The sequence below is a fragment of the Haliaeetus leucocephalus genome, unplaced genomic scaffold, assembly GCF_000737465.1.
Source record: "Haliaeetus leucocephalus isolate CR32 unplaced genomic scaffold, Haliaeetus_leucocephalus-4.0 Scaffold473, whole genome shotgun sequence".
NCBI classification, from domain to species: Eukaryota; Metazoa; Chordata; class Aves; order Accipitriformes; family Accipitridae; genus Haliaeetus; species Haliaeetus leucocephalus.
The window spans coordinates 5,579,095-5,606,750 of record NW_010972909.1 but is presented as its reverse complement, the minus strand read 5'-3'; the positions used below and the strand labels follow the sequence as shown (position 1 = coordinate 5,606,750).

The following is a 27,656-nucleotide window of genomic DNA, read 5'->3' as shown; positions in this document are numbered from 1 at the left end:
GTACTTTTGCCCTTCAACTGCATCCTGGGAATAGTGACATGCCCTTCTTTGCTAAGTGCGCTCAGACCCAGAGGTCAAAATACTACCCAAAAGTCAACACTTTATCATAGATGAGGGTCAGACACAGGAGTTCTGCTAGACCTGAAGGAAGGCAGGCTGTGTCTGTATGGCAGAACAGAGCACATTGTGGAAGGCCTAAACAAATAAGACTTCAAGCTGTAAGTCCACATGGTGCAGTGCTGCACTGTGCTGTAGGGACGTATCCGGCACACTGCGTTACGGTGTATTTCCATCAAACCAGGACGTGTTCGCTCCGCTGCAGTGCTGTGATCACACCGAGGTGAACTGCAACTGTACCAGCACCTCTGCTATGTCCCACCTTGCAGAGACTCCTCTTGTCCAAAACAGTAGGTGCTGTTATGTAGACGTACGGTCTGCAGAGAGATACACCACTTTTTCCCCACCAGCCATTCTCCAAGTCACAGATACAGGGTTCCAGAAGACCAGAACATACCTTATAACATCACCAAGAACATGCTACCTGTGGAATTGGTCCCAGCAGGCTCACTGCTTCAATCCTTTGAAGGAAAACTAACTCAGTAAGCGAGAGTGCAGGAAAGGAGAGAAGCAATATGGAAGGGGTGTTCACCAGCTCCTTCTTGACATGCCATCACCAAACTGCTCAGGAGACTGAGCACATTCTCCCACCCACATATTCACCCCACCACTGCTTGGCATTGAAAAATGCATCCAAGGGAACACGTGGTGCTCAGAATAAATAATCTGCACAGCAACACCTTTGGGAACTTACCTGAAGTTCAAAAAGACTGTACATGCCCCAAAATGCCTCAAAACCCTGCATAGGCAAGAAATCCATCTTACAGGCTTCTAACGCTGTTTGCTTCCCACCTACTCCAAGTCTTACCTGCTGAACATGAAGCTGCCAACATGGCAATATTCAGCTTGCAGTCAGCAGGCACTGCTGGTTCACTGAGCTCTGGGTTGGTTGTTTTTTTTTTTCTTTTCTTGGTAAATTCATGGGTTTGGTCTGTTTAGGTGACATCTTTTTTGCTGTAGTGTGGGATAACAGACTTTCATTTATGGCAGGAAGTGTCTTTGGTTGTAGCCCTAGCTCTGATAATTTCTTCTGGGTGCTGCTCCTGCACCTCATTGTACGACACGGGGTTTAGAATCGAAACCCAAACTGGAAATTTACTCATGGGATGCACTCGGTTTAGCTTGGAAGTCTCTGTGTTGCAGCTCAGCCTTCGGGTAGTGGGAAGGTCCATTTTGTTGTCAGAGCAGCAGTTCAAGTTCTTCAAAATGTGCACCACGAGGCAGCTGGAGCCCTGGGCTGAGCTGCCTGTTCTGTGGCAGAAGGTGCTGAATTCTGCTTTGCAGCCCACGTCACTATTTTCAGTCTACTTTTGCCTTTGCACGCAATGAAGGACACACTGTCACACCCACAGAAGGGGTGTCATCTGCAGTTGTTATCACATTTACTCTGTGCATGACTGGAACTGGTAACTGTGCTAACACCAGGACATTACTAAGCGACGTTACTCAGGCATGATGGTTAGAAGTGGAGACTCCATGTGCAATCGTCAGGAGCACATGCCAAGAAGGGGAAGAACGTGAGCTCGTATTCATTTGCCTACCTCAACAGAGCTACTGAAGCTCCTGACTGCCAAACTCTAAATGATGTGCAGAGGAATCCTACACAACAACCCCACCATCTTTCCTTGCAGATGCTGCGAGACAGTCTGAACCACCAGCTATCTCCATGCTCTGGCAAACAGTCTGAGCACTCAAGGCTAAAATATCACTCCCCCGTCCCTGACATGTGGCTGACTGATACACAGCAAGCCCTGCTGTTTTACTGGCCTCACCAGTGTTCGTCTACTGTAAGCTAAGTGTACTGCTCAGGTGGCTGAGAGGAAAGAAGGGGGTGAGGCAAGGCTCTACCTGGTGAATCCAAAAGACAGGAGGTGATTCTGGATCCTGGGAGAAGTTAAGCCACATGAATAACCAACCCACATTACAGCTTGTGAAGAAGCATTTTGATATTTGGGTGACTTTTTTCCCCAGGAGTAACAAAGCAAAAAGACTATGACATCTAAATGTGAAAAGATGACAGTGGGGGAATGACAAGGCTGAACCAGGCGCGTTGTCACAAGCAAAAGGCGTGTTCATATTCTGGAGATACTCATATCATAAAAGTGCAGCTGTGACACTGTCTAAAGAAATCAAAAGAACTCCGTTTAGCAGAATTTACGAGAAAAGCCAACAATTTATTTTAAAACACATGGAACATAGTGAAAGAGGCTTGCTTTATAAAATTTAACTTTAGCCTGTTAGCATCCCTGAAATATTCTGTTAGATCACATTCAAGAAGAGGGTTATGGAGAAGCCAGAGGCAGTCTATTCTCAAAGGAGCACAGCAAAAGGACAAGAAGCAATGGGTACAAGTTGCAGCCCACAGATTGTGACCAGGCAGAAGGAAAAATTTTCGCCCTTCATGAGAGTGGTACAGCACTGCAAGAGGTGCCCAGGGAGGCCATGGGATGTCTGTCCACGGAGATTTCCAAAACCTGCCTGGAGAAAGCCCTGAGCAACCTGGGCTAGCTGTGGAATCAGCCCTGCTTTGAGCAGGGCTTGGACTAGAGGCCTCCAGAGCTCCCTTTCTCCCCAGATGACTCCACGATCCTACGGTACGCAGGCTGGCAATACTGCTCAGCCCTGGAGAACTGACTCGTTGATCTGAGTGGAACTGCCATGCCCAGACACATGGGCAGGAAAGAGGGGGCTTCCCATCATCTTTACAACCAGCAGGTCGTTTTGCTAACAAATTTCTCTTTGTTCTTCAATGGCCTTTTCCTACAACAGCCTGGATTTTTTTCTTCTGAAAGTGCTATTGGCGCTGAGAGATCAGTGGGTCAGCCTTGGTGACCCACATCTGGGTATTCATAAATAAAGCTAGAATTTAAAATGAAAGCAAAGAAAATAATGAAAATGCTTACAGACCTAAAATTATAAACACTAAAGAAAATACTTACCAAATAAAAATTCTGTAGCAGTGCAACATCCATTTTAAAAGTAAGAAAAAAATCATAGTTTTCCAGTAGGATAGAGAGAATTCAAGAAAAACGTCTTGCAAAGGCTTCTACTCGCCTATTCCTTCTAGAAATTAAAAGTTACCTTCCTTTTCATTATCAGTCCTTACAGGGAGCACAGCATGTAGATTTCAAATCCAAAATGAGAACCACAACCGCTTATGGCTATTTTGTAAGTTTGATCTGGAAAATAACTGCATGAGGTCATCATTTTCTTCAGGCAAATAAGAATCTCCTAGCTCACAAAGGATGTAATTGCCTGGTCTGCACTGCACACTTACTGAGATTGCTCTTGTGTCTGGAAATGTGTTTTTCAGAGGAGAGAGAGGAGAGGAGGGGAGAGGAGAGGAGAGGAGAGGAGAGACATGTTCCCTTAAAATAGAAACAGTGTTTTTTTCCACTAGCTCAAAAAGACCCATGCTTACACCAACTATACATGATTACATCTTGATGGGTTTGAATCATTTAGGAAGGAGTGATGTGAAAAAAGACTGCTTAGGTGTATATGCAGTGATGGAAAGAGAGACTGAGAGTTCAAGCAACCCGTTTGGCCTTCTAGCTCTCCTTAATGGACTAAAGTTTTAAAAAAAAAACAAATAAGGGAAGTGGGGTTTGGTTGGGTTTTTTTTGTTGTTGGTTTTTTGTTTTTTTTTTTTTTCATTTCAGAGCCTAAATATCCTGCTGTAAAGGATGGTGAGAAGTTCAAGGGGAAGCAATGGAAACTGATTCAATCAGAGGACAAACGTTTTGTTTCACATTAGGACCAGTCATATTGCTGGTATGTAGGTTGCAATGAAACACACCTTATCAGTATCCAGTTAACAGTATCCACATCTGCATACTGATCACTTTGTGGCTGATGATAGAGCAACAATGATTTAGATATGTTGCATATAAATTGTACCTGAGCGACACTTCTGAGTAATCTGTTCCAAGACTATCAAAGGTTCATTTTTTTTTCCCTAAACCTTTTTGTTTTGCACTGAACACTGTTACCAATGTTGAAAGTAGGAAGGGAAAAGATCAGTAATATAAGATCACAAAACCAAACTTTTTTTCATTTTAATCTAGAGTGTTGTAGTCTTGTAGACAGAAAAGGCAAAGAGGCTATATCACAGAACAGAAACATTATCTTCAATTGACAATTTAGATTTGTAAACCATATCTGTGTGGAACTCTAAAGGAATTTTCTAAAAGTGTGAATAAAGCACAAAACCAATAGCATAGCTCTTAGCAGGAAATGTCAGGACTCTGCATGCACAGGACTTCATGTCTGTGCATTCTGAAAAGTATTTTTAGGTTTTGGAAGGGCTTTAAGTTTCAATTCAAATCTGTGGGGCTTTTTTTTTTTTTTTCTTTTTTTTTCCAAAATAGAAGACAAAACCACTGTCATCAAAATATCCTGCAGCAAACACGTGGGCCATGAACAAAGAGTTAAAGGCAACTCAGGCTTTCTGCCTGTGGAGTTGCTGGGTCAAGCAGGGAATAGCTCAAGCAATTTAGAAACAGCAGCGCTGGTCCTCCTAACTACTGTTACAGTGAAGTATTGAAACATTCACTTAAAAGGCATTGATCACATTACTTTTAATTTTATTCTGAGTTAAATTTAATGCATCATTAATATAATCTAAATTCAGTTGTTAAACCATTATAGTACTTGGTCGATGGAGCAGGTTAGAATTTCAGTTACATTTTTATAGCTCTAAGTGGGGTTACAGTTACATTAGCTCAAAAACATCTTGTACCGATATATACCTTGATTATCTTCCTTTAAAGTGGATAGGCTGTGTAAGGTCATGCACATGAGCATAATACATCCACAACACAGATCATAGTGCTTTAGCTATTCTCATGAGAACCAGCAAGGCTTTTGTACTTGTGTAAGTCCATTTTGGGGTATTCCTTGGAAACTTTGCTCTCTTTGGCCAAAAAGAATTTTTTTTATATTAACAAAAAGAATGTTTTTTAATCTTCATTTTCTCCTGTGTTCTGAAGGGCAAGAGATCACACAAGAAGAGACAGAATGGTGGCTGAAAATAGGCTTTGAAGCTGTATTGAAAGAAGTAACTTCCTTCCTTTTATCTGTTTCTCAGCCTTCCTCAAAGCCATAGCACAGCGTATGTATACTTCTGGAGGCAGGCAAAGCTAATACAGGATGCAACCCACTGTATTAAACCAGCTCTTTCCATAACTCAGAGGGACTTGCTCATCAATGGCAGGTGATATCACATATGCGGACGTGGCAATGCTACCGAGGGAAAGATCACACGTTCCTTCTCGGACTTCAGTTCCAGGTAAAACATCTAACCAGCACTTGGGCATACACTGTTTTCTCTCTTGTGCTCTTTCTCTCACTCTCTTTCATTTTAAAAATTTTCACTGGATAATACTAGAAGGTTGCTATAAAATGCTGCATGCAGAAGTCACGGGAAGGGTGAGAAGTTGCAAATGGTGCAAGAGTTCCTCACGAGATACAAATCAGCAAAGCTACTCCTAAGTCAGTATCACTATGGAGTAGTGTCTCAGTTCTAGCCCCTTGTTTTAAGTAACAGAATGAGAAACAAAAACTGTTCATTTTTGAACGAGCATAATCTTTCTTTTATATGAACAACATGATCAAAAAATCTGTCAGAATAGGCTTCACCAAATTACTACCTAGTCCAAAAATCAGATCAATGCATTTTATGATGTATTCATGGAAAAAGAGTAGTAAATTAACTAGTAAATCAGAAAACTGGTAGTGGTTGAAAGTGCAGTCACTGTCACTGAAGGAAGTACTGAATGACTCCTAAAACCTTCCTGCTCTTCCTCTTTAATTTTCCAGTAGTGATTTTCCCAGAACCACATTACCAGTCTGTGATCGCTTCATGTATTTGTAAGAAAAGACAAAGAATTAAGTCCATATTCAGTGTAAGGAGATGATTTAAAATAATTTTTTTTTCAGAAACAAAATTTCCCCTACTTGGAAAAAAATGTAATTCATTTATGAAAGTATTTTGTTAAAATTCTGGGTCACAGGTAATATGAATGACAACTTCTTACTATGAGCAAATAGGAAATGCTTGTGGTCAGAGTAAGATGATATTTTCATGGTTTCAAGGTTCATTAGTAATTAATGTATTTAATTACCTATGGAAACAATGTTGTGTAATGAGCATTTTTAGAAGATGCTCTACTTACAATGTAGATTAATAGTGACGATGGTGCTCTGAATGCATGTACTTAAATGATGGAAAAAAATATTTTTTTTATGTTTTTACAAGACCTGTATCTAAAACATAAAAATTATCTCACTTTCTTATATATCTAACAGAAAATACTACCTTAGACTGCACGTTCATGCATCAATGGATGTTGTTTGTACTACTGTAACTTGTAGAACACAAAGCACAGAGGGTTTGCCTGGAATTTTACCCAGTTTCTAAGGTGATATAATTTATTTGCAAAGGGAGACAGACATCAAATCTTGATTTGAACACATCCAAAAATGTTCCTTGATCATGCTGTCTAAAGGAAAAGTTGAATTCGAATAGGCCAGGCTTTAATTTCCAATGAAAGTTCTCATTAACATCTAGATGGTTCTTGTTAAACCTTTGTCAAACAGATTTTAGCACTCAGTATTTTCTCACATGAAGTTACTAGCCGCAGTATCCTTTTGCCTTTAAATCTTTCACTCTAACTTTCCGAAGAACTCTAATTATTTTTGTGGATGTTTTTCTCTTCATTCTCCAGTGTTTCCATCTCCTTTAAAAACTATGGGCACCAGAGATGCACCCAGTATTACTATAAGTCTCAGTTATGCTGTCTCAATTATACAGAGACAAAAATCTCTTAAATAATCTTTCCTTCACTGTTTATAACTCCCAGTATTACTTTCCCCCACCCTTATATCTGGTTGTACTCAAACACCTTTTGTTTGACTGGGTTTGAACTTACAGGGCTGTCATTATGGCTGTCTATTTATTGTTTCGTTAACCTTTCTGTTGTTTCCAGATTTTATCAGCAATTATTTTCCACTTACTTTGACACAAATGGAAAAAGCACCAAATAAGTATTAAGCAATATTGGACCTCATATCAGTATAGAACCTGCTAGAAGTATCTCCCTGATGACAATTATTTCTCTGTCTTCATCATTAACATATACTAACATGGGTTTTATTGCTATTAAAATAGACAAGAACTTGAGCCATATTACCATGCTTTAAAAATTGAAATGAACAATTTCAGTTGCTTGTTCCTTCCTTGAAGTGTTAATGCTTTGACCAAAATTCATACATACTCACCCAGCTAGTGAGTGTTCTTCTATTACAAGAAATTCTTCAAAAAGTAAGGAATCAATTTTACCATAGGAAGAATGGGAGAATATGCAATTTTTCCACAGAATTAGTTCTGTAATTTTTAAGAACTTGGTAGGAAATTCAGGAAAAAAATCCTGAAATGTGATGGCCACGTTGAGCAGAAACAGACTTAAGTTCAGTGTAAGTATAGCAACGCTTAGTGTCAAGGTTCCCCACTGCAGAGTGGACCCTCGCTGAGATGCCCTGCATTTCTTTACAGCGAATGGAGGAGAGTGTGGGATCCTAGCATGGTGAGCTAGGAACTGCCCAAAGTATCTAATAGGACAGAGCAATGACACAAGGTGCTGCTCGGTCAGCTGTTTCTGGGAGTTAGATTCTTCTCGGCAAGCTAGAAGGAGCTCTCTCCTACATGGACTGGGCTCAAGGCTGCTTCGGACAGGACAGCTTCTGCCTACCAAACACACTTACAGCATGTCCCACTCTACAGGAAGAGGTTTCAAGGCTTCCTCCAGTTTGGAGCAGGAGTTCGAAGCTGATTCTCAAAGTGAGGGTCTCAGCTCCAAGGTGATGGGACTCTCTGTGGCAAGCATCACTAGCTCTCCCTTTGGCACTATCCCGACGCTGTGAAACGTCGGCTGGAGGATGGCTAGTAGCCACATCCCTCCCTTTGCCAGATTTTATACTGTCATGCTGTTGGCCAGGGATGCCCGACTATCTTGCAGAAAAAGAATAGCTTCAAGATGGGCATGATGGAAACCACTGCATGGTTAAAACTCTCACTACGGAGGAGGGAGAGCTGGATTTAATCACCACTGCAAATTCCCCAGATGAATGCTGTGAGTGGCAGATTCCCAGACTTTAGGCATGACTTCAAATCACTAGTCTATGGGAAAGTGGAACATGCCCACCTCCTCCTGGCTGCATTTTGTGCAACTTTCAGACCATTAGATGCAATTTACTGGAGTAGATACTAAAACACATGAGTGGGGGGCATAGGTAATTTGCCCTGCTGAAGTATAGCTGCTGTTAAGATCTGGTGCACACGAAAGGTAAACATGCGGGGAGCTGAACTTCTGCCAAGGTTCTCTAGAAGTTGAGTAGGTGTTTTAAATATGTAAAATTTGGATTTGAGAATGAAAGTCCCTTTACAGATCCAGCGCCCACGTCTTTTTTTTAGCTTTTCCTCATCCACAAGAAAGGGATTTGGCTTGGTCAAATCATGCAGAGTTTCTTGGACTTGTCCCAAATAACTGTTCTTATCTCAAAATCTGTTCAATGTCTTTTATGAGGATAAAGAAAAAGATATAAAAATCACTGGTGGCACAGCTGCAAAGAATGCATTATAAGTTTGCAGTCTAATGATAAGGAAAGTTCACTCATTGAAAACTATTGTGATAGACTTGATAGACTGGACAAACTGTTAAATAATGTTTAACACAACGTAGCTATAGAAAATGTCTGCAGCTGTAAGTTTGGGAGGCTGCACCCAGAAAAGTGATTTAAAGGGATTTGTTGTGATCCTGTTCCAACGGGAAAGTCAATACCAGGTTGTTACACAATCAGTTGGACTTCAGCTGCTACTTGGGTGCTCTGAATTACAAGGTGACTCTTGGATGCTCTAGCAGAGCATGTTGAGGAGGAGTTAGTAGGTGGTACTATCTGTGCACAAGCTTTGGTGGGCTAGCAGGTGCTATTATGGTGCATATGCTTCAGAACAGATGTTGAAAAGTAGAAAAGTGTTCCAAAAATAGAAGCAAGGATAAATAAAGCCCGGAAATCTATTTTCTAATGAAAGGCTCAGACAGTTTTCACTTCCTAGTTTACTCAAGAATAATTTGAGAGTCACCTGGTCGTGGTTCATAAATGATTAAATAGGAGACCTTTCCTCTAGCAAAAAAAAACCAAACCAAAAAGAGTTCAACTCCATCATCAAACCTGCCTACAAGTAGTTGTAGGCTAGCATTAGTTCTCCCCTTAGCTTCGTGTTCCCCTCCTTAGCCTCCTCGGCCCCTCCAGGTCCTGACCAGCTCCACCCTTTGCTGGACCCTCTCCAGCTTCCCCCAATCCCCCCTGAATGGGGTGGCCTGCATCTGGACACCGTGTTCCAGGGGTGGCCGGAGCAGCAGCAAGTGGAGAAGCACAGGAACTTCCCCTGCTCTGCAGGCCACGGCTCTCCTGACGCAGCTTGCGTGGGCTGTGATGATGAGGGTGCACCATGGGCTCACGCTCAACCTGGCGTCTAGTTGATCGCAAGAGCCCGATGGCTGTAAAGCCTGACTCTTTGGAGGGCATCACCTGCCAGAAGAACTCCCTGTCTGCACATTCACCAAGCAGAAGCTTCTGGAAAACAGAGGTGTCTTTCTGCACTTGACAATTTGCATACAGAAATGAAGTGAAATTTCAGTTTTAGTAAGTGTCAGAGATCTCCGTCTAGTAACAGGGCTCCTTGTTGCTAAACTAGGTGAGGGTACATAAGCATCCGGCAAAATTAAGGTTACGTGGTATTTTAGAGCCACTTGCTGAATTCTGAGGACTTCATATTCAAATGATCACGCACCAATACACACTGTAATAGAAGTAATCTTTTTTTTTTAATATTCAACTTGAGGGGATAATACATTTTTTTTTCATACAGTCTGAGAGAAATTCTTTAACGGACTGGACCTTTATTGAGAGAGAAAATATTTAATAATAGTAGCAGATTTTCTAAAGTAAGTATTTTAGAAGAAGTGTCTCCATTTATAGAGCTAGTGCATTTAAAAGTTTAAAAGTCCTGACTGTTCTTCTTTGAAAAATATTTACATTCTAAGAAGAAAAACTCTTATGGGCATTTCTTTTTGTGAACAGTTACTCATCTATACAGATAAACATATTTCACAAATTTTCTGTAGTTCATTGAACTAATAAATTATAATAAAACAAACAGCAAAGTGCATTATGTCAGGTTCTCTAAAGCACAGAACATCTTACCTGTATAAATAAACCTTAACTGCCAGTTAGGTCCTCAGTATTTTTCTTACCGTAAAACCTCCCACATTTCAGCAATTCTTATATCAAATGCTACCTCATTTTAGCCTAATGACACTCTCTTCTTCTGCCAAGTTTTCCCCTGATCAGTGAGATTTTATACAACATAAATTGCTTCTTTTTAAAAGCCCCAGCGATCACAAACTAAGGCTGTAGCACAGAAGCTTATTCTTGATTCAGATTGATAAAATCTCACCGTTTATGGAAAGAAGATCAGTCAACCAAAGGTCCAAATATCTTTCCTACAACCAGCCAGCAGCTCTACAAAATACCCCGCAGAAACAAAATTGAAAATATGTTCAGAAAGGATCCATGCGCATCTAACTCACACCATGCTATTTTAATGGCTTTTCTGTTTTGTTTTGGCAACGTGCCTCTGCAAAGGGATGTCTTCAGCCATCAGATCCATTCCTCTGCTATTACAGGCATCATGTAATACCCTGGCATAGACACTGACATAAGAGGAATGCCCCCGAGAATCATCTCCCTGCTCCACAAAGAGGTCACGGCTCTGATGCCCCTTAAGCCCCTGTGAAACCTCCTGAGATGGCTTAGCAACAAACGAGAGGTTTGCTACAGATAGTACCCAGGTCTTACCCATCCTTCAGTCTATCTGCCTGCCTCCTGGTCCAGCCACACAGGACCCAAGTAGTTCAGCCAAAGATTATGGAGGAGGCTTTTAGTTACTTCCTGACAGCAGCAGGAAATGATAAGTCATCATCTTGCCTGCTGTTTCTTAAAAAAGAAAAAAAAAGCTGAACTAGCAGCTCTGGAAACACATGCCCCTTTTTATACAGACTCGGTCTTCTGTGTAATTCTTTATTGTTTCTCCACTTAATGGCTTGCACAACCACAAATGTCAGCATTTCCCTACTTCTTACAGGAAACATGATCACGTACGCTGAGCTGCGCGTGAAGCCGAAACCCAACGGGAACAGCAGATCAGAGATTTCCGCTTCTGGTAGCGTGCTATTTTGTTTGATTGTTGGTTACTAATTATAGATTTAGTCTTTCCTATTACCCAACAGTAAAACCTGTTATCAGGAGTCAGTATGTACAATCTCTCAATAAAGAACTGATGTATCACTCCATATGTTTTTTCACTGGGTTCTCAGATTATACACTTTCCTTGTAAAAATAACATTGAAAGAGATTTTTAAAATAATTTTTAAAAATGCCTTTGTGCCCTACACTGAAAATTTAGCAAAGGAAAGTAAAATTCCACATTTTTTTAGGAACCCTCCTGTAGGCGTCTCTGCAGGAACAGTCACAGGGACACACTTGGCTTTGGAAGTAGCGTAATACCCAGCTCTTTATTTGCAGTTTGTGCACTGATGATTGCCACTCTCCCCGTATTGAAGGACATGTGCCAGACAAGGTCAGGCCCACAGAACTTTGTGAGCTGAAAGGGAACATTACAAAATATATCTCAGGCAGCCGGAGAATGGAGCAGTTGCTCACCTCATGCAGGCAAGGTCAGGAAAACAGCAGTTATGAAAGTGCAACTCCGTGGCTTGTGGAAATGGCACCCTGACCCCAAATTTCCTCGGGTCCTGCCTCTTCCTGAGTCACTCTCACAGGCTGATGAATGCCAAACGGCTGGAGAGGTGCTTGGCCAGATGTACGTCACTGTGCTATGGTGTCAGTATGGGATTTTTTGCCTTTTCTGTGCGTTCAGGCAAGTTAGCACATTAACACAGGAGAGTGTGACCAGAGAGGAGGAACGTACCACAGACCGTCCCTGCTGCTCCCCCTGAATTGCTCTGCAGGGTCTTGCAGGGTCTGGGTGGATGGGTGGGAGGAGGTAACGCTTGAAAATATTAAAGGAGAAAGGGAGAATTCTTAATGGAATGATTGACTGAAAATCACTTGCTCTAGCTGAGAAAATGATCTTTCAACTTCATTTTCATGTATGCAAAATGGATGCAAATTTTCAGCATACTTCAAACAGCAGACTGATTTTAGGCAGATGATTACTCTGTTGTTTCCACCTAAGAAACTGGCATACATAAAGGCACTGTTAATTTTAATAGTGCAAAGACCTTAAGCTGCTCTTCCTCCTGCCTCCCTCCAGGCTGCCGACACGGGTGCTCAGCCTGGTTCTACGTGGCGCTGGTCCTGGGAGTCCTTGTGCTCGCCCTGCTAGGCACCACAGCCGTACTAGCCACGCGATGTGAGTAGATCCCACCACCCGCTTCATCTCTTTGTCGCAGACATCGTTAAACCTCACAAGCAGAGGGATGCCAAAAGAAAAATTCCCTTAGTGTCACGTTAAAAGTGTCAAGTTATACACAAATACAGGAAAATAAATGTAGCATTCCAAAGGGAACGTTCGCTGCCTGTCATTTAACATATATAGCGCGGATGAAGGGGAGCTGCTGCAGTCTACCTTGTCATCAGTGATGCTGAAAGGCTGTAGAAGCAGATTTCAAATCATTATGACAATCAAAACACTTGGCCTTCCTGACTTACAAGTTAAAAGTTGTATCCATGATGCTACTTTGAGACCATTTAACTTAATTACTTTGTAGGTTTGAACAAATAAAATAAAAATGGGACTTCAGATCATTTCATTTAATCAGACTTCCCTGGTGCTAGTAGTATCATAATCCACAGCATGTTCCAATTATACAAGAACTGTTCCAGAGAAGATACTCATTTCCTGAGAGAAACGTCTTGAAAAACTTCAGAAAAAATACATACCTCCCAACCCTCCCTGAAATTTCATCAAAATATTACATATTCTGTATATATCCAATGATCAAAAATGACAAGCTTATTTTCTTTTCCTGTACTGTCTGTATTATTCAGCAACTACACCCTTTGCCAGACAGTTACACTCATTGAGTATGGCCACAACTGAATGTGTATACCCCTGCAATGTATACACACACATCTCCTCACACAGAGTATAACACTGGCTATAAAGACTACATTTCCTTGGCCCTGTTGTTAACCATAACCTCTTTTTTTTTTTTTCCCCCCCAAGTTTTGAAGGACGGAGCAGGAAAGTCAGAAGGTTTGTCCCAGTATGGTCTCAATAGCACTGGCAATGACATTTTTTCAGAGAAGACTGTCTCGGCAGTGCTCCTGAAACAGCTCATGGAGGAACTGTGTGAAGATGGAAAGGGTGAGGAAAGTTAGTCCTCTCACAGCACGGAGGTCATGTTGTGGGCGCACTTCTGTTGTCTCTGTTCCCTTTTCTGTGACATCCTGCAGTTTATGGGAACTCACTGGTACTACCCAGGGAGCATGGTGTTACTGCATAGAAGTGATGATGGGATCTAAACTAACATTTTAATGACAATAGTTTTGCTCCTCTTCTGGTATAAATAGTTGCGGTACTTTCTTTACATTTCTTTTGGCCAGGAGCTGCTGTCAGAAATGCCATATATCGTAGATCCTCCCCTTGTCCTGGAGAACACTTTCCAGACAATAATTGTTCACAAATAGTGGGAGGGAATTTAGCTTTCCTATCCTTTGACAAGGATCAGACAGGGGAAGACCTTCCTGGTCTTTTTATTGTGGATCTATTATTTGTTGGCAAATGCTAATGCTTTTCTAAGGACTGATTGTAATGACGTTACTTTGAAACATTAGAGTAAGCCAAGACAGAAAATGTGGGGGACATTCCACCCAGATGTTCTGCGTGAAATGGAAAGTAGACCTGGGAACAGCAGTGTTCCCCTTATTTAACACAGTTCCTTCTCCAGCTCCCTAGTTTGGACATCATCTAAGTGCCTGTGCTTTCCGGTTACGTCATGCGTCCAATCCACACACTGCACATCACGTCACATTGCACAGTGTCTCCTCACAAGGGTTGCATGTGGGAGGACCAAAAGTGTCTTTGCAGCCATCTCGGTCCTCCCGGTGCTCTCCACTGGGCAGCTGCACAGGGACGTGGGGAGCCCGATGCTGGGCGGTGGGAGTGCAGAAGCGCATAGCACCGTGGCAAGGGAGTGGGAAACTGAGGAGGAGAGTGGCACCAGAGCCTTCAAACCTCTCTCTGCACCCAGCGAACCCATGCTTGCGAGTGGGGACTGGCTGCTTTTGGACCAGCCAGCCAGGCACGTGAATGTAAAACGCTACAACGCAGCTGGAACAAGTCACCGTACGAGCTAACGATTCCCTCTCTCCACCCACAGGAACAACATGTGAGCTCTGTCCTCCCGGGTGGCAACTACACAGGGGAAGATGTTACTACTTCTCCGAGGATGCTGTAAGCTGGGATGACAGCCAGAGAAACTGTCTGGCCAGGAAATCCCAGCTTCTTGTCATTGAAGATGAAATTGAGATGGTGAGTCTTGCAGCAGCCCTAAAATTGTGTGACAGGCATTTGCCTTAGCCAGATGTTTCTTTAAGTGAACATAGCCCAGATGTCAAGTGTGCAGGCAGGCAAGAGCCCCATCCAGTGCAGAGCATCTGACCCTCCACAGGCAGGATCTTGTTTTGAGACCGTCAACACAGTAGAGCTGAAGAGGAGAAGCACAAGAGATGCAAGAGCCAGCAATGTGCGCTCGCAGCCCAGAAAGCCAACCGTATTCTGGGCTGCATCAAAAGAAGTGTGGCCAGCAGGATGAGGGAGGGGATTCTCCCCCTCTACTCCACTCTCATGAGACCCCACCTGCAGTACTGTGTTCAGCTCTGGGGCCCCCAACGTAAGAAGGACATGGACCTGTTGGAGAGGGTCCAGAGGAGAACCACGAAGATGATCAGGGGGCTGGAGCACCTCTTCTATGAGGACAGGCTCAGAGAGTTGAGGGTCTTCAGCCCGGAGAAGAGAAGGCTCCAGGGAGACCTTGTAGTGGCCTTCCAGTACTTAAAGGGGGCCTACAGGAAAGATGGGGAGGGACTCCTTAACAGGGAGTGTAGTGATAGGACAAGGGGTCACAGTTTTAAACTGAAAGAAGGTAGATTTAGGTTAGATGTCAGGAAGAAATTCTTCACTGTGAGGGTGGTGAGGCACTGGAACAGGTTGCCCAGAGAAGCTGTGGCTGCCCCATCCCTGGAAGTGTTCAAGGCCAGCCTGGATGGGGCTTTGAGCAACCTGGTCTAGTGGAAGGTGTCCCTGCCCATGGCAGGGGAGTTGGACTAGATGATCTTTAAGGTCCCTTGCAACCCAAACCATTCTATGATTCTAAGTGTGGAAGCCAGAGTAGTTTTGACTGGGAGAAGGAAATGCTGAGGAATTCCCACCCATTTCTACCACTTGGTTCTGGGAAGAGACGTCTGATTCAACCACTAAATGGAAATTCAAACAGCCAAACCTCCTCCTCATTTTCCATTGGGAAAACAAATAGCAAGGTATCACCGAATGGCTCTTCTGAGAAACTCATCATTCCCTGAGGAACAGGTCTTTTACCTTAAAGACCAGGCTTTGCAACCTGGCTCATTAGGGTGAGAAGCATCACTGAGGGGTTTTTTGACAGCTGACGGGGAAGCTAGTCAGCCTGAGCACCAGCCTGAATTGAACTCTGTGGCTGGTCACAGGTGTATGGGCCATTGTAATGGGCTGCTTTGCCACGGCTGGATCCCTGCCCTTGCTCTCCATGTGAGGGACTACACGAAAAGCTGTGCCTGAGACAGGACAGTGACCTGAGCACAGGAGAAAAGCTCTGCTGTTGGGTAACATGCTTCTACTTGTTCCACAGGAATTTATAGACAATAAAGAGAAAGACACCAAATATATCTGGATTGGGTTGAAGGCTCAAGACATGAAGAAACAATGGAGTTCAGTTGAAGATACTGGAGTAAAAGAAAACAGGTGATGATTTGTGGGGGGAGGGTGTCTTTGGCAATAGCGAAGGTACAGTACTCTGCACGGCAATACAACTCTGAGTCCAAGCTAATTTCCCAAAGCACAGATCTAGTCCTGCAGCCTCAGGCACCCATTCAGGGTCTATTTCATGGCCAGTTCCAGGTTAACTGTTTCCTACTGGGAACCTTTGAAAACAGATTTGTTTTCTGCCTGCAAGACCAACAACAGTCAGAGTTCAGGTATGCATTAATGCAGAGGGACATTAATACACACTTCTCCCCCTAAAATCACTGTCAACAAACTCTCACTTTACAGACCATGTGTTGACTGCCTCCATTGAATGTGATGCCTGTCACATAGCATGGATGCTGGGATCTGTGCAGCTGAAGGGTCCTTCCCCTCCCTCTTACCATTACAGTTCAGCGTTGTGGCTGCACGTGGAGGTTTTCTCATCCTTCTTACACTAATATTCCTGAGCATCCGTCCCTCAGCAGCCAGCAGTCTCTGCTGTGGGTACCCATCCCACCTGTGCATGGCTGTTGAGGAACTGTACTTCAGTGGGTTACTGAATGGGCATCACCAAAACCCCTCACTCAGGATATTATCAATGTTTTTATCAAGTACTGAATTTAAAGCTGACTACTCATTGCATTCCTTTTGTTCTCTCACCAGGATAGCTATAAATAGAATTGAGCATGACAAGAACTGTGCTGTTTACAGAAGAAAAAACATGATCCAAAGAGATAACTGCCAGACTTTAAAGAAGTGGATCTGTAAGAAGAACGCAACTCTGTTGGTGCTCTGAGCCAAATTGTCGGACAACAGGCAGAGCTTTTTGTCGGAAGACCCATTTTACTGATAAAACAACATGTGATGTAAATATTTTTATGAGACTTGCACAGAAATTTGCATTTCGCCGATCTGTGCTCCCTAAGGCTTTGTCTGATGCAAACAGGGAACTCTGAAGTTGCCAGGCATCAGCGTGAAGGTCACACAATAGGACTGCAAGTCAGCACATGTGGATTTAGGGGTGCTGAGCCTCCCCACGGACAGACGTTGGCTGCAGCTGCCTTGAGGAAAGGGCAGGGGAGAAGAGGTACTCCTATGGGGATGACCACTGTGCACATGAACCGTGTGATGTGCAGGAAAGATGCCATCTGCGGGGGCTGAAGAGTGTGTCAGAGCCCACTGCTGTCATATAGATCCCCTCAGGCAGCCGCTGACTGAGGCACTGTTTATTTGGGTTTCAGTATTTTAGTGTTTTCTGAAGTTTGTGGGGTTTTTTCCTTACAGCCTAATTGTAACTTACAGAAGCTACTCGACGGCTGGGAAAAATGCATTTATTAGTGTCTTCTACTTATTCAGAGCTGATCTGCACAGCTACTGGGTATACAGACACCAAACCAGGCATGAAGTGACTCATAACACTTGTGGTTAATAAGCTGCTGGCTCCCATCTTCTTCTGATGCTGAACCTTTGGATCTGAAAGAAAGCTCTTAACTAGGGAAAGGGCTTGGACCATAAGACAGCATTGCAGTGCAAGGAAATGAAGATGATAGCCTGCCTTTCCACTTAAATTTTGTCCCTTTACATTGCAAATTCTTTAATGTGGAACCATAGCTACTGCCTGGAAGTTATGATGAAGCGGTACTGAAGCTAACAGGTGATGAAATTAATGCCTGTGGGTGTACTCAATAAATACATTACTTGGGCATTCAAGTGTCATGGGTACATGCTATTTCTGGATCTAGAATACAAAAATGCTAAGAGCAGTCTGACTTAGTGCCTTAATTAGATTCATATATTTGAAAAAAAATGAACAAATGTCATGACCTGTTTTTTAAGAAATCAGACATTTCATTTGTGCTTTTAAAACACCTTAGTCTAATAAAGGTAGTAACTTTTAAAAACACCTTGGTCTAATAAAGGTAATAACTCCTCTAGATCTGTAGCTAGCATGTGCCTTTGCAATCAGAGTGACGAAATGCAAGGCAGATATTTGCACCATTGTTGAGATATTTCCGGCGACTTGTGTTGCAACAGTGAGGAAATTAAGTCACGTGTAAAGAGGGAAATTAAAAAAAAATAGCATAGGGGACAATGGAAGCGGAGATGTAACAATAATGTTTTCCTCCTGTTTGTGAATCACATACCTCCTCTTGGGTATTGCCAGGGCCCTGAGTGCTCTAATAGGCCTTAAGGGTCCTCACCAGCCTCTCCTGAGGCTCTCTGGGTCTTCAGCCTCTGCGTGAGCTCTCTTCAAGACGTACCTGCCTCAGCCCCGTCCCATCTCCTGGATGGGACAGCTCAGTCCTACCTACACGACAGGTGGGACAATTCAACTGGTAACTGAACCAACTTCTTCTTTGAAAAAAGTATCAAACACTTCTGACGCGAAAGCTAATATTCAGAAAGCTCAAAGGTTAGTCCCCTTTCTAAACTGTGAATCTCTAGTCTCGTATCCTCAGGCTGAGGGGCAGAGCAGCTGAGGCACTCTCATACTTACATACTGCTGTCTTGCAAAGGTGTAAAATCTACTTCTCCGTGCTTACAGACAGGGTTGCTTAAGTAAATTTTCATTTTACCCGCCATAATTCAATTTCAGGCAGGATCTCTTCAAATGCCCCTGAAGTTAACTCTACTGTGTTATGCTTTCCACAATAAGCAGCTGAATTCTTACCTCATTTCATAGAATTATGCAATAATTTATAGCAGAAGGGACCTCAAGGCTCTTTCGGGGCCAATCAGGGGAAGATTCTAAGTTCCCAGAGTTTTACTATAATTTAATGTACTTTTACTCTAGCCATGTGGGGTTAGCTATGTTTGGAGAAAAAAACAAAACAAAAACAAAAAACAAAAAACCCCCTAACATTAAAATCCAAGCTACTACTCTAACAAAAAATGCACAGACTGGAATTAAAGTCCTCTCATTAAAGCAATGAGAGAGAGCAACAAGTCCAACGTGGCTTTTGAAATGTAGAGCCTTTAGCTCATCTTTGCTATAATACACATAATTAAAGGCAGCTGCAGTTTCCCAGGTACATTGTCTCATACCTGCACTAGATAACTACTGACCCTATGGAGAGCTGTGGTTAACATCTAGCAACTCGTGATGAGTAACCAACAGATAACACTTGCACAGGAGCTCTTGGCGTAAAGTACCACAGCTTCAGCGCGCACATGACTGCAGCTGTGGAACAAAATGCTCATGAGCAACCCGGTAACACCAACAGACTGACAGCCCTCCACCTACGGACACTGACGGGTAACTCCTCACTTAATGGTTGACAGAGATGCCAGGAAAGTAGTAGGTATGTGTAAGTGAGAGTTGAAAAGGCAGAGAGGTCTTCAGTGGAAGGAGACACCAAGCACGGGACGCAGCCTGCTGCATTCCGCAGCCACAAGCACGATAGCTCTTCGGGACTTTGGGGCTACAGATGAAAAAGTGAACCGTACCTTCAGCATGGCTGACTTCCTTTCGAACAAAAAAACAACACAGATTTACGCTACAGAATGTGGCATCAGCAGCCAAAAACTCATTTGAGAAACTGCTGTTATTCTCATGTTAGAAAAACAATAACCAAAAAAATCCCCCAAACTCAGTGCAGCACGCGTGTAGGGAAGAGGATTGCTTTGTTTATTCTACGCAGAGAAGCAAAGAGTATGAAATGAGTAAGATAAATCTGTCTATATCTATATCTATAATATATGTATCTTCATATCTCTATAATATCTATATTTTTATATAGATATATATTCACCATTGAGAAAATGTAACTTCAGGGTACTTAAAGCATACCCTTCTCCATGCATTGGAGATGACTGCTGAATTGCTGTTTTTATGGCAGATGTTTCTAGAGCCACGCCAAATTTAACAAGAAAAACTTAAACTCCTGAGTTGTCTTCTCTAAAATTGGTTGTGGTGTTTAGGTTTTAACAATATTCGTGAAACATCTAGTATTTGAGCATTCTCACTATTACTAATATAATTAAACATGTTTTTGCAGGGCCTTACTGAAGCTCTCACCTACATTTTAAGCAGCCACTAAATCTTGAGCAATTCCACCGATTTAAAAAAAAAGAAAAAAGAAAAAAGAAATGGCCATGGAAGTGAAGTACTTCATCAAACCCTGCTCCAAGCAAAGTGGGTTCACAGCTTGACCATTTCTTAGCATGACAGACTCTGGATACTAAAGAAGCTGCTAATTGCACCCCTTAAGAGTCAGATTACAAAAGAACTTTCATTATAATCTACTGTGCTCACAGTTTCTCCAAAACCTCCTTTAAGAACAAAAATTTCCCAGTTTTGGACTCTATCCATAGATGACACTGATGGAAAAAACCCCTAAGAGCGACGTTATTTTGTAGTTAAAGGAAACAATCAGGTAAATTGGCTCATTAAGAAACACTAAGACACAACACAGTACGCAAATACTCCTTACCCCTTACCATTTCTACCAAATTTGTGGAATGTACCTCTAGTAATTCTAATCTAATGCAAATACTTGGAAAACTTTGCAAAAGTGAACTGTGGAGAATTCCACGTTTCCCTCCAAAGTTACTGTATTGTGTGTTTCATTACGTGCATTTCAGCATTTCTACGGAAGTACTTCAGCGTTTCAGTTAAACGCTTTTTTTAAAAGTCTGACACATTTTGAAGTGTGAAAATGTGTCAGAAGTGTTAGAAAGTGAAGTGTATTCTTTTTTGGGTCAAATGTCTTGTCTCATGTCAACTCCAACATTATGATTAAAGATCTTTTCATATTTGAAACCTGAAAATTTTATTTTGCTTCGGTCTGGTGATTATTCCCCCCGCCCCCCAAATGGGGCCCGAGCTGAAAAACACTTTTAATGGGACAATATTAAGACACAAACCACTGCAATTCAGAGGCTCTGTAAAGGTATTTAGTGAGTATCTTTTCAGGACTATTGCACATAACCATATCCTTCAGAGCCAGTTAATTTAAAAACAATGCAGAATAATCTCCCCCCACAACTAGTTACATATAAATTAACACATAGATTATTAGGCTATTCATACTGTAGAGTCCTGTTACTGTGCCTATAAAGAATACAAGCAATTAAAAAAAAAGTGTAGTTCAGCAAAATTAGTGCTCCTATGCAAATAAAAGTCTTAAAGTCACAAGTTGTTAACAATATCCATACTGCACGGTCCTGTTACAGAAAAGTCCTATTGTCACAGAAAATAATGAAGGCATAAACAAGGTGCTGAACAAAACTAGACAGCAATTAAATTTGCATAAAAACACAGTGAAGGCAAAAATAATTACAAATAGGACAAAAAACCCTAACGAACCAACAACACTCCAAATAACCTGTCAAACATGGTGCAATTTTACATTCTTAAAAAATGAGAAGACACGGTTCTCTTCCCTTTCCTGGAACTACAGTGCACTCTAGTGACTGCTCCAAAAATGGCTCCACTTGCTCCTTCAAGAAGTCCCACGGAGTCCATAGGCTGCTCTGTAGCACCCAGATCACAAGAAAACTAATTTTCCAGATTTTATTCCGAGCAGAGAAGTATTTTGCCCTGTTACACATGCGAATTTCCAACAGCCCTTCCAGGAAAATAAGCCGCTTTGCTTCCTCTGGGTCAAATGGCACTTTAATCTCCAGGTTACCTGCTAGACATGAGTGGACAGAGTTCAGCTGCATTGCCCCCTAATTCTGTTCAGGCTAATAGCAATCCAACAGCACTGGGTGTTGCTGTCACACATGGAAGAAAACACCGATTGTGCATCCAGAAATGTACCACTTGCTCGGAAGCCTCACGCTCTGACAGGCACAGGACATGAGGAAACCATGGAGAAACATCCTTTGCTGTTAATTCTCTTATTCTCTACTCATGATTTTGCCTATTTGCACTGAGGACTATTTCTAACTTTACAACATTAGTGTCTGCAGCTTTGCTATTACTTTTTCTGTTCAAACGCTTTCCCCATCAGTGCAGATCCTCAGGCCAATAAATACTCTATCTATTCTGACTTTTTTTTGCTAAGTCCTGTGGAAAGGAGAACTTGAGGTGCAGTGCAGCTACATAAATCCCAATGATAATACTGTCAAGTTAATTTAACAAGATTCATGTAAAATAACAGTATGAAAACACTGGATACAATGCAGAAGTCACACAAGACATATCCCATCAAACCAGAAGAGTGAAATCTGCAATGATCCTGTCTAAAAGAACGGTGCTTATTTCAGCATCACTCTGTATCTGAGAGGCACTGGCTAACCTTCAGGCAGACCCACTTCACAACTCACACCTGCACACAGATCTTGGCTAAGGGAAAAGCAGAACAAATACCTCCAACTGCACACCAAGAGGGAAAAGAAAGACCAGCTGCTTAGGATCCTACAAAAGAAGAGTTAATGGAAGAAATACACAACAAAAAGAAACTGCAGCCTGAGCAGCAGCTAGAAAAATGGGGCAAGGAAATGACTTATCAAGATGCTGAAGCAAGCCTTTTAAATGGTATCTTCAAAAAACAGAGGCTTCCTCCACAGGTGGAGAATTCTGGCTACCAGAAAAGTCATTCACCTCCAGGCAGGAGCTGAGACGCATTCCCAGGTCTCAGTGTATAGCCATAGCCTGTGCAGACATCGGATCAGAGCGCTAAGTGTCAGGGGTGGTGGCTTTGGCCACCTTTATTGTGCTAAGCTAATATTCAAGCTACAGACCCACTTCCTGGTTAAATAACATCCAGAGGCCGAGACTCCTTTTGACTCAAGATAGGCACAGTTTCCAGAGCCTTTTACTTCAATCCTGTAAGGGAGAATGAAAGACATGATTACTTCGACACCCACAATCAAATAATGCAATAGAGCAAAGGGAAATACAGGGATCACAGGTTCTCTTTGTACAAAGTCTGATTTACCACAGGCAAGGCATTGTAGGAAGATGATAGCTTGCGCTTTGAAGAGAACATCACAAAGGTTGTCTTTTTTTAATGGGACCTGGCCCCCAGAACACAAAATCTAGGACTCGCAGTACGCCAGCATCTTGTCTAGTGCTCCTTCATGTGAAATACGCCCTTTAGAGCGGAGACTGGAATTCAGGTTTGCCCTTCTCAAGGATGCCACGCGATCAAGACTAGCTCTGCGTTTGACTTCCACATCCTTCTATACAGCTAAAATGTTCCAACAGAAGCTGTGAAACAAATGCCTCTCTCATTTCCCTCTTCCTCAGCACCGAACACGGCACTATGGTTAAGGGGGTGGTGGGAAACAGGAAGCGATCCTCAGTTTCCACACCATAGGTGTCCCTATGTAAGAGGTAAGGGTCTCCTTTGCCAACTCTGTTTTCAAATAAAGTGTTACAGCATTCTGTGAATAGGCCAACTGAACCAGTACGGTCTCTGGAAAAGCCAAGGGACAAATCCCCACCAGGGTTCACAGGACTCTAACAGCAACTGAGCTTAGACATCAAGGTGTTCACCCTTCTAAGGACAGGAGGGGCAGTTTGAGGAAGCACAGAGGCAGAAGTCTAAGAATATGAAGAACTTCATCACTGAAAATAAAAGCATCAGTGGATGTCTGTACCGCAGTCAGGGGATAAGCAAGAGCAGGAAGGACTGCAGTTTTCAACTTGAGATCCCTACGTGCTGCTCACATCTCATTAAATACGCAAGGTCTTTATCAGATCAAGCCCTCAAGTCTTTGGGATGAACTGAATAGAGTCACGCACCACTAGTTAATGTCACAAACTTAAGAGTATTTAAATTTTCCACTTCTTACATTAATTTCAGCCTTGTGAAATCTCAATGCTTATTATTGTCACTGGTAATTCTACCAGTTCCTGCTGGCAGCTGCCCCAGGACAAGAAGAAGCAGTCTCTGAGAAGATGGGACAGCTGTTGGTGGGAGGAACAAACTGTCCCACACTTGACACCGGTGGGATAGAACACAGGGCCACGAGCACAGAACAGCTCTTGCAACATAAATTTGCAGCTTCACCTTTCCCTCCAGCAGCCTTTTTTGTAGGCATATTCTATAAGAAGTATGAAAACACCTCTTAGAAGCCTTCCAAATATCTTTGCTATAAACCTCATGCAGGTTGCATGCAGGTTTGCACTTTTGCAAAATATATTCTATAATGAGGAATTTGTGTTATTGTAATCTTCCATTCCTCCCCCCATTGCTTTGGTATCTTGATGATCTCTTGTTTAGCTTTCACTTTGCTATACTGTCTGTTACCATGAGCTCCTGTCTCATACTGCTTCAGAACCTGGCACTGCGGATTTACCTCCTAACTTTCGCCCGTCAGTTTTAACAATGCTATGTGAAATCTTCACTGTATTCCATGCTCTCTCCACAGTCATCCCTTCAACATTGTTACAGATACTTCTTTCAAGTCACTGTCTAGATCTGTATTAGTTATCCTTTCTTACTCCCCTATAATCTAGTATCACCAGCAAAACCCCTCAACATCGACTTACAGTTTATTGTCTAATGCTTTCCCATTTACCCAAAAGAACTCTTCATTTCTTTTATAGAGTCCAATCCACGGGTCTTGCTTTGTTATCTTCACCATAAAACTCTGTAGGAATAAACCCGTATGAGAAAAGAAATTTTGCATGTTCAGTGCAGTTATCAAAATACAAAGTCTTTGATCCAGGGCTAGAAAGCAAAACAATGATCTTGCCTTTCTCCCAGAAGAAACAAGATTAAAAATTAAATCTACAGAGTACTGCAGCATCTGGATCTTGTGTGATCCACATAACTGAAAGAGAACTTACAACTCGATCAGAAATCAAATGGACTCATTCTGAGACAGGATCCCTGCAGCACTCAAGATATTGTAGTGACAGAAATGCCAACTATGAGAACGCAAATATACTACTGAATATTAAGAACTGCTATGGAACTGCGAATGCATCATTCTACTGCCTCTCCACAAGAAAGTCTTCAAAGAACGATGAATGCCTTTGCAGCTAACGCATTTCTCCATCGCTGATATGTCTTCATCGCACTGAGTTTTTCTTATGAGCTAGCAAGGACTTGTGGAAGACATTTTAGGGATTAGTTAAGGAAGACCCTTACCCCAGTGTGTGCAACAGAACAGACATCTGCACCCAGTACACCCATTATACTGGTGTCTGTGATAGGGCTGACTGACCTAGAAAGAGGCTGTTTTAAAATATCAAGGTCTCTAACAGGTGTGGAAGAATATATTCTCCTAGGTCTTTGCACTAGGTGGAATCTTTCTTAACACTGTAGTATAATACAGAAAAGCTGTGGTTAGGATAATCATCTCCTGATTCCAAAGGTCAAGACTAACATATCTACCAACTTGGTTGTCATTAGCCTACCTTGCTAAGAGAGAACCGTTGTCTGATTAAAGATAAATGAGATGCAACAGTGTTTACCCTGGTAGTTGCCTTCAGTGTGAGTATTTATAGCTGTGAGCAGCACCAAATTTAACTCAGATAGGCCTCGGGCGTTTTCAAAAACGTCAACTGCTAAAACTGATGTTTGCTGTTTGCAGGGAGAGGAGGCACGCAGCTTTCTGCAAGCTGTGACTCGTCACGGTCTTTGCATCAGCTTCCAAACCATTCAGCTTAAGAGGCTGGAAGAACACACTGGTTCATTGTGCAGCTCCCTAGAAGTGAGATGGGGTGAAACCAGGACCCCCCTTTGTTCCCTTACCAGTTCCTGATCATTTTCTATCACCAGGAGGGAAGCGTTGTACAAAGAGCAGAGGCTCTGACTGGAGTTCCAGTTGGCTTCGCTCTCTGAGAGGTAGTAGCATTTCCTCTGGAAATACAGCCAACCTGATGGACAGAGTTCCAGGGAGGGACAGACAGGAAAATCTTTGGCCGAGGAACGGTTTACTGCGAAAAGATAAAAAGCAATCTACCTATTTCTTCCAGCTGGAAAAGGTTTCTTGAGCTTTTTAGCTTGCTTTCTGACTGCATCATCAAAATCATCAAAGTCTGGCCATAGCATTATTACTCCTGCCCAGCAGAAATAATTACTGTAAACTAATTATATACTCTGGCTCCTGCACCCTTATAGTTGCTGACATACCTTTAAAGTGACAATCAGGGGCAGGCTGGCAGAAGTAGCTGAGAAGGTGATAATAACGTATCCTCCAAGGATTCTTCTACAACTTATATATTTCTGACAACTATAGTTTTTGCATGTGTTGCTTCCTTGCAGATGAGTTAATAGCTTTGTTTATTTTATATATGCCATTTTTTTGAAGGACTGATTAGAAGATTAGTTGCAAAGAACAATCTTCCATTTGTTGTTTGTTTTCTTGAACTTGGATTAAGACCAACAGTGAGGTTATAAACTTGAATGCCAGAAGTACACCAAGACTAAACCAAGCACTCCCTAATGCCACTGCAACTAGTGGAGTAATTTCTCCAGCACTTGCTCACAATTTTAAACAATGTGTCATGAGACATCTATTTAACTTTGAGATAAGGTAAGCTTTGAATAAGCCTTTTGAGGTTTTGAGGGACTTCTGACAACCCAAAACTATGGTAATTTCTAAGGCTAACTATATTTTCTTTTAAAATTATTTACACACTTACCAAACTGAATACACAAAATCAAAATGACGGCAGCAGTAAGGACTCCAGCAACACCTCGCCATAACCAGATATTTGAGAATAGACCTGAAAAAAGAAATGTCAGGAATTTAACAAAAAAAACCCCAAGCCCAACAACCAGCTGTCAGGGGAGTAGAGCCCAGGACCCACGAAGCTGTTCCAAAAAAGTTGCGCTCCATGGAAAGCAGGCTGGGAGCAGAGCTGAAGACTAGAAAGCCTGTGACATTGAGCTGGTTATCACAAAGCTACTTCGCTAACAAGAACTCTGAATTTTAGTTACATCATCCAGAACTTAACCTAAGAGTGAGGTAGTTCCCAACACTCCAAAGTGGTCGAAAAAGAAAGACATGAGCACGGAAGAAACGAGGGTGAAGACAGTTAAGTCTGAGGTTGCCCTCATACCGAAACACAGCACAGATAAGAGAAATAAGCCATCAGCTCTGGAGCCCAAAACCTCTCTGGCGGAACATCCAGCCTTATCCCGCAGTGACAGCCGTTCGGAGTCTCCTTTTCTCCCCGTCTCCCCTCAGGGTTTGGGGCTGGGAAGGACCCACCGACGTGCCAGCGCCGTGTCCCGTGTCCCACTTCGTGGGCAGCAGCGGGGGCCGAGGCGGCCCCGAAAGGCGGCCGAGGGGGGGTCCCCCCTCACGAGCGGTCGCTCTGCCGCCACCGCAGGCCTCTGCCCGGCCCGTCCAGCCTCCGGCCTCTGCGAAGAGCCACGGCTCCCGGCCGGCTTTACCCGCCCCCCGCGCCCGAGGCGAGCCCCCGGGGGATGCCGGTTCCCAGCCGGCCCCACGCCCGGCACCTCCGGCCATTTCTCGGGTGGGTCTCACAACCCCGCAGCTCGGGCGCCGTCCGCCTCCCCGCCAGCCCAAGGGCCGT

At 42.8% G+C, this 27,656-nt stretch overlaps 2 protein-coding genes across 7 annotated transcripts in view; one reads left to right on the top strand and one right to left on the bottom strand.

Moving 5' to 3' along the window:
- The first annotated feature begins 3,810 nt into the window (after nt 1-3,810).
- LOC104836653 (killer cell lectin-like receptor subfamily F member 1) lies at nt 3,811-18,038 on the top strand. The gene is made up of 9 exons (XM_010575352.1): nt 3,811-3,891; nt 5,207-5,407; nt 11,324-11,401; nt 11,764-11,915; nt 12,515-12,613; nt 13,430-13,570; nt 14,586-14,737; nt 16,092-16,204; nt 16,871-18,038. Exons 4-9 carry the CDS (start codon nt 11,885-11,887, stop codon nt 17,001-17,003), a joined length of 669 nt encoding a protein of 222 aa, XP_010573654.1. The 5' UTR covers nt 3,811-3,891; nt 5,207-5,407; nt 11,324-11,401; nt 11,764-11,884; the 3' UTR covers nt 17,004-18,038.
- Nucleotides 18,039-21,013: 2,975 nt separating this feature from the next.
- Nucleotides 21,014-27,656, bottom strand: part of LOC104836652 (C-type lectin domain family 2 member B-like) — a 6,842-nt gene continuing 199 nt past the window's right edge. The window contains exons 2-6 of one of the 6 annotated variants that reach the window (XR_774863.1): nt 26,757-26,840; nt 25,864-26,048; nt 24,654-24,754; nt 22,758-22,982; nt 21,764-21,843 (exon numbers count right to left, since the gene is read on the bottom strand). Coding sequence is in view for 4 of the 6 variants with exons in the window: in XM_010575347.1 (XP_010573649.1) it covers nt 23,977-24,205; nt 24,654-24,754; nt 25,864-26,048; nt 26,757-26,840 (599 nt within the window). In the remaining 2 variants the exon portion in view is untranslated. Of the gene's footprint in view, nt 24,206-24,653; nt 24,755-25,863; nt 26,049-26,756; nt 26,841-27,656 lie in introns of all 6 variants that reach the window. The other 5 variants (XR_774862.1, XM_010575349.1, XM_010575347.1 and 2 more) reach the window with 5 other exon arrangements.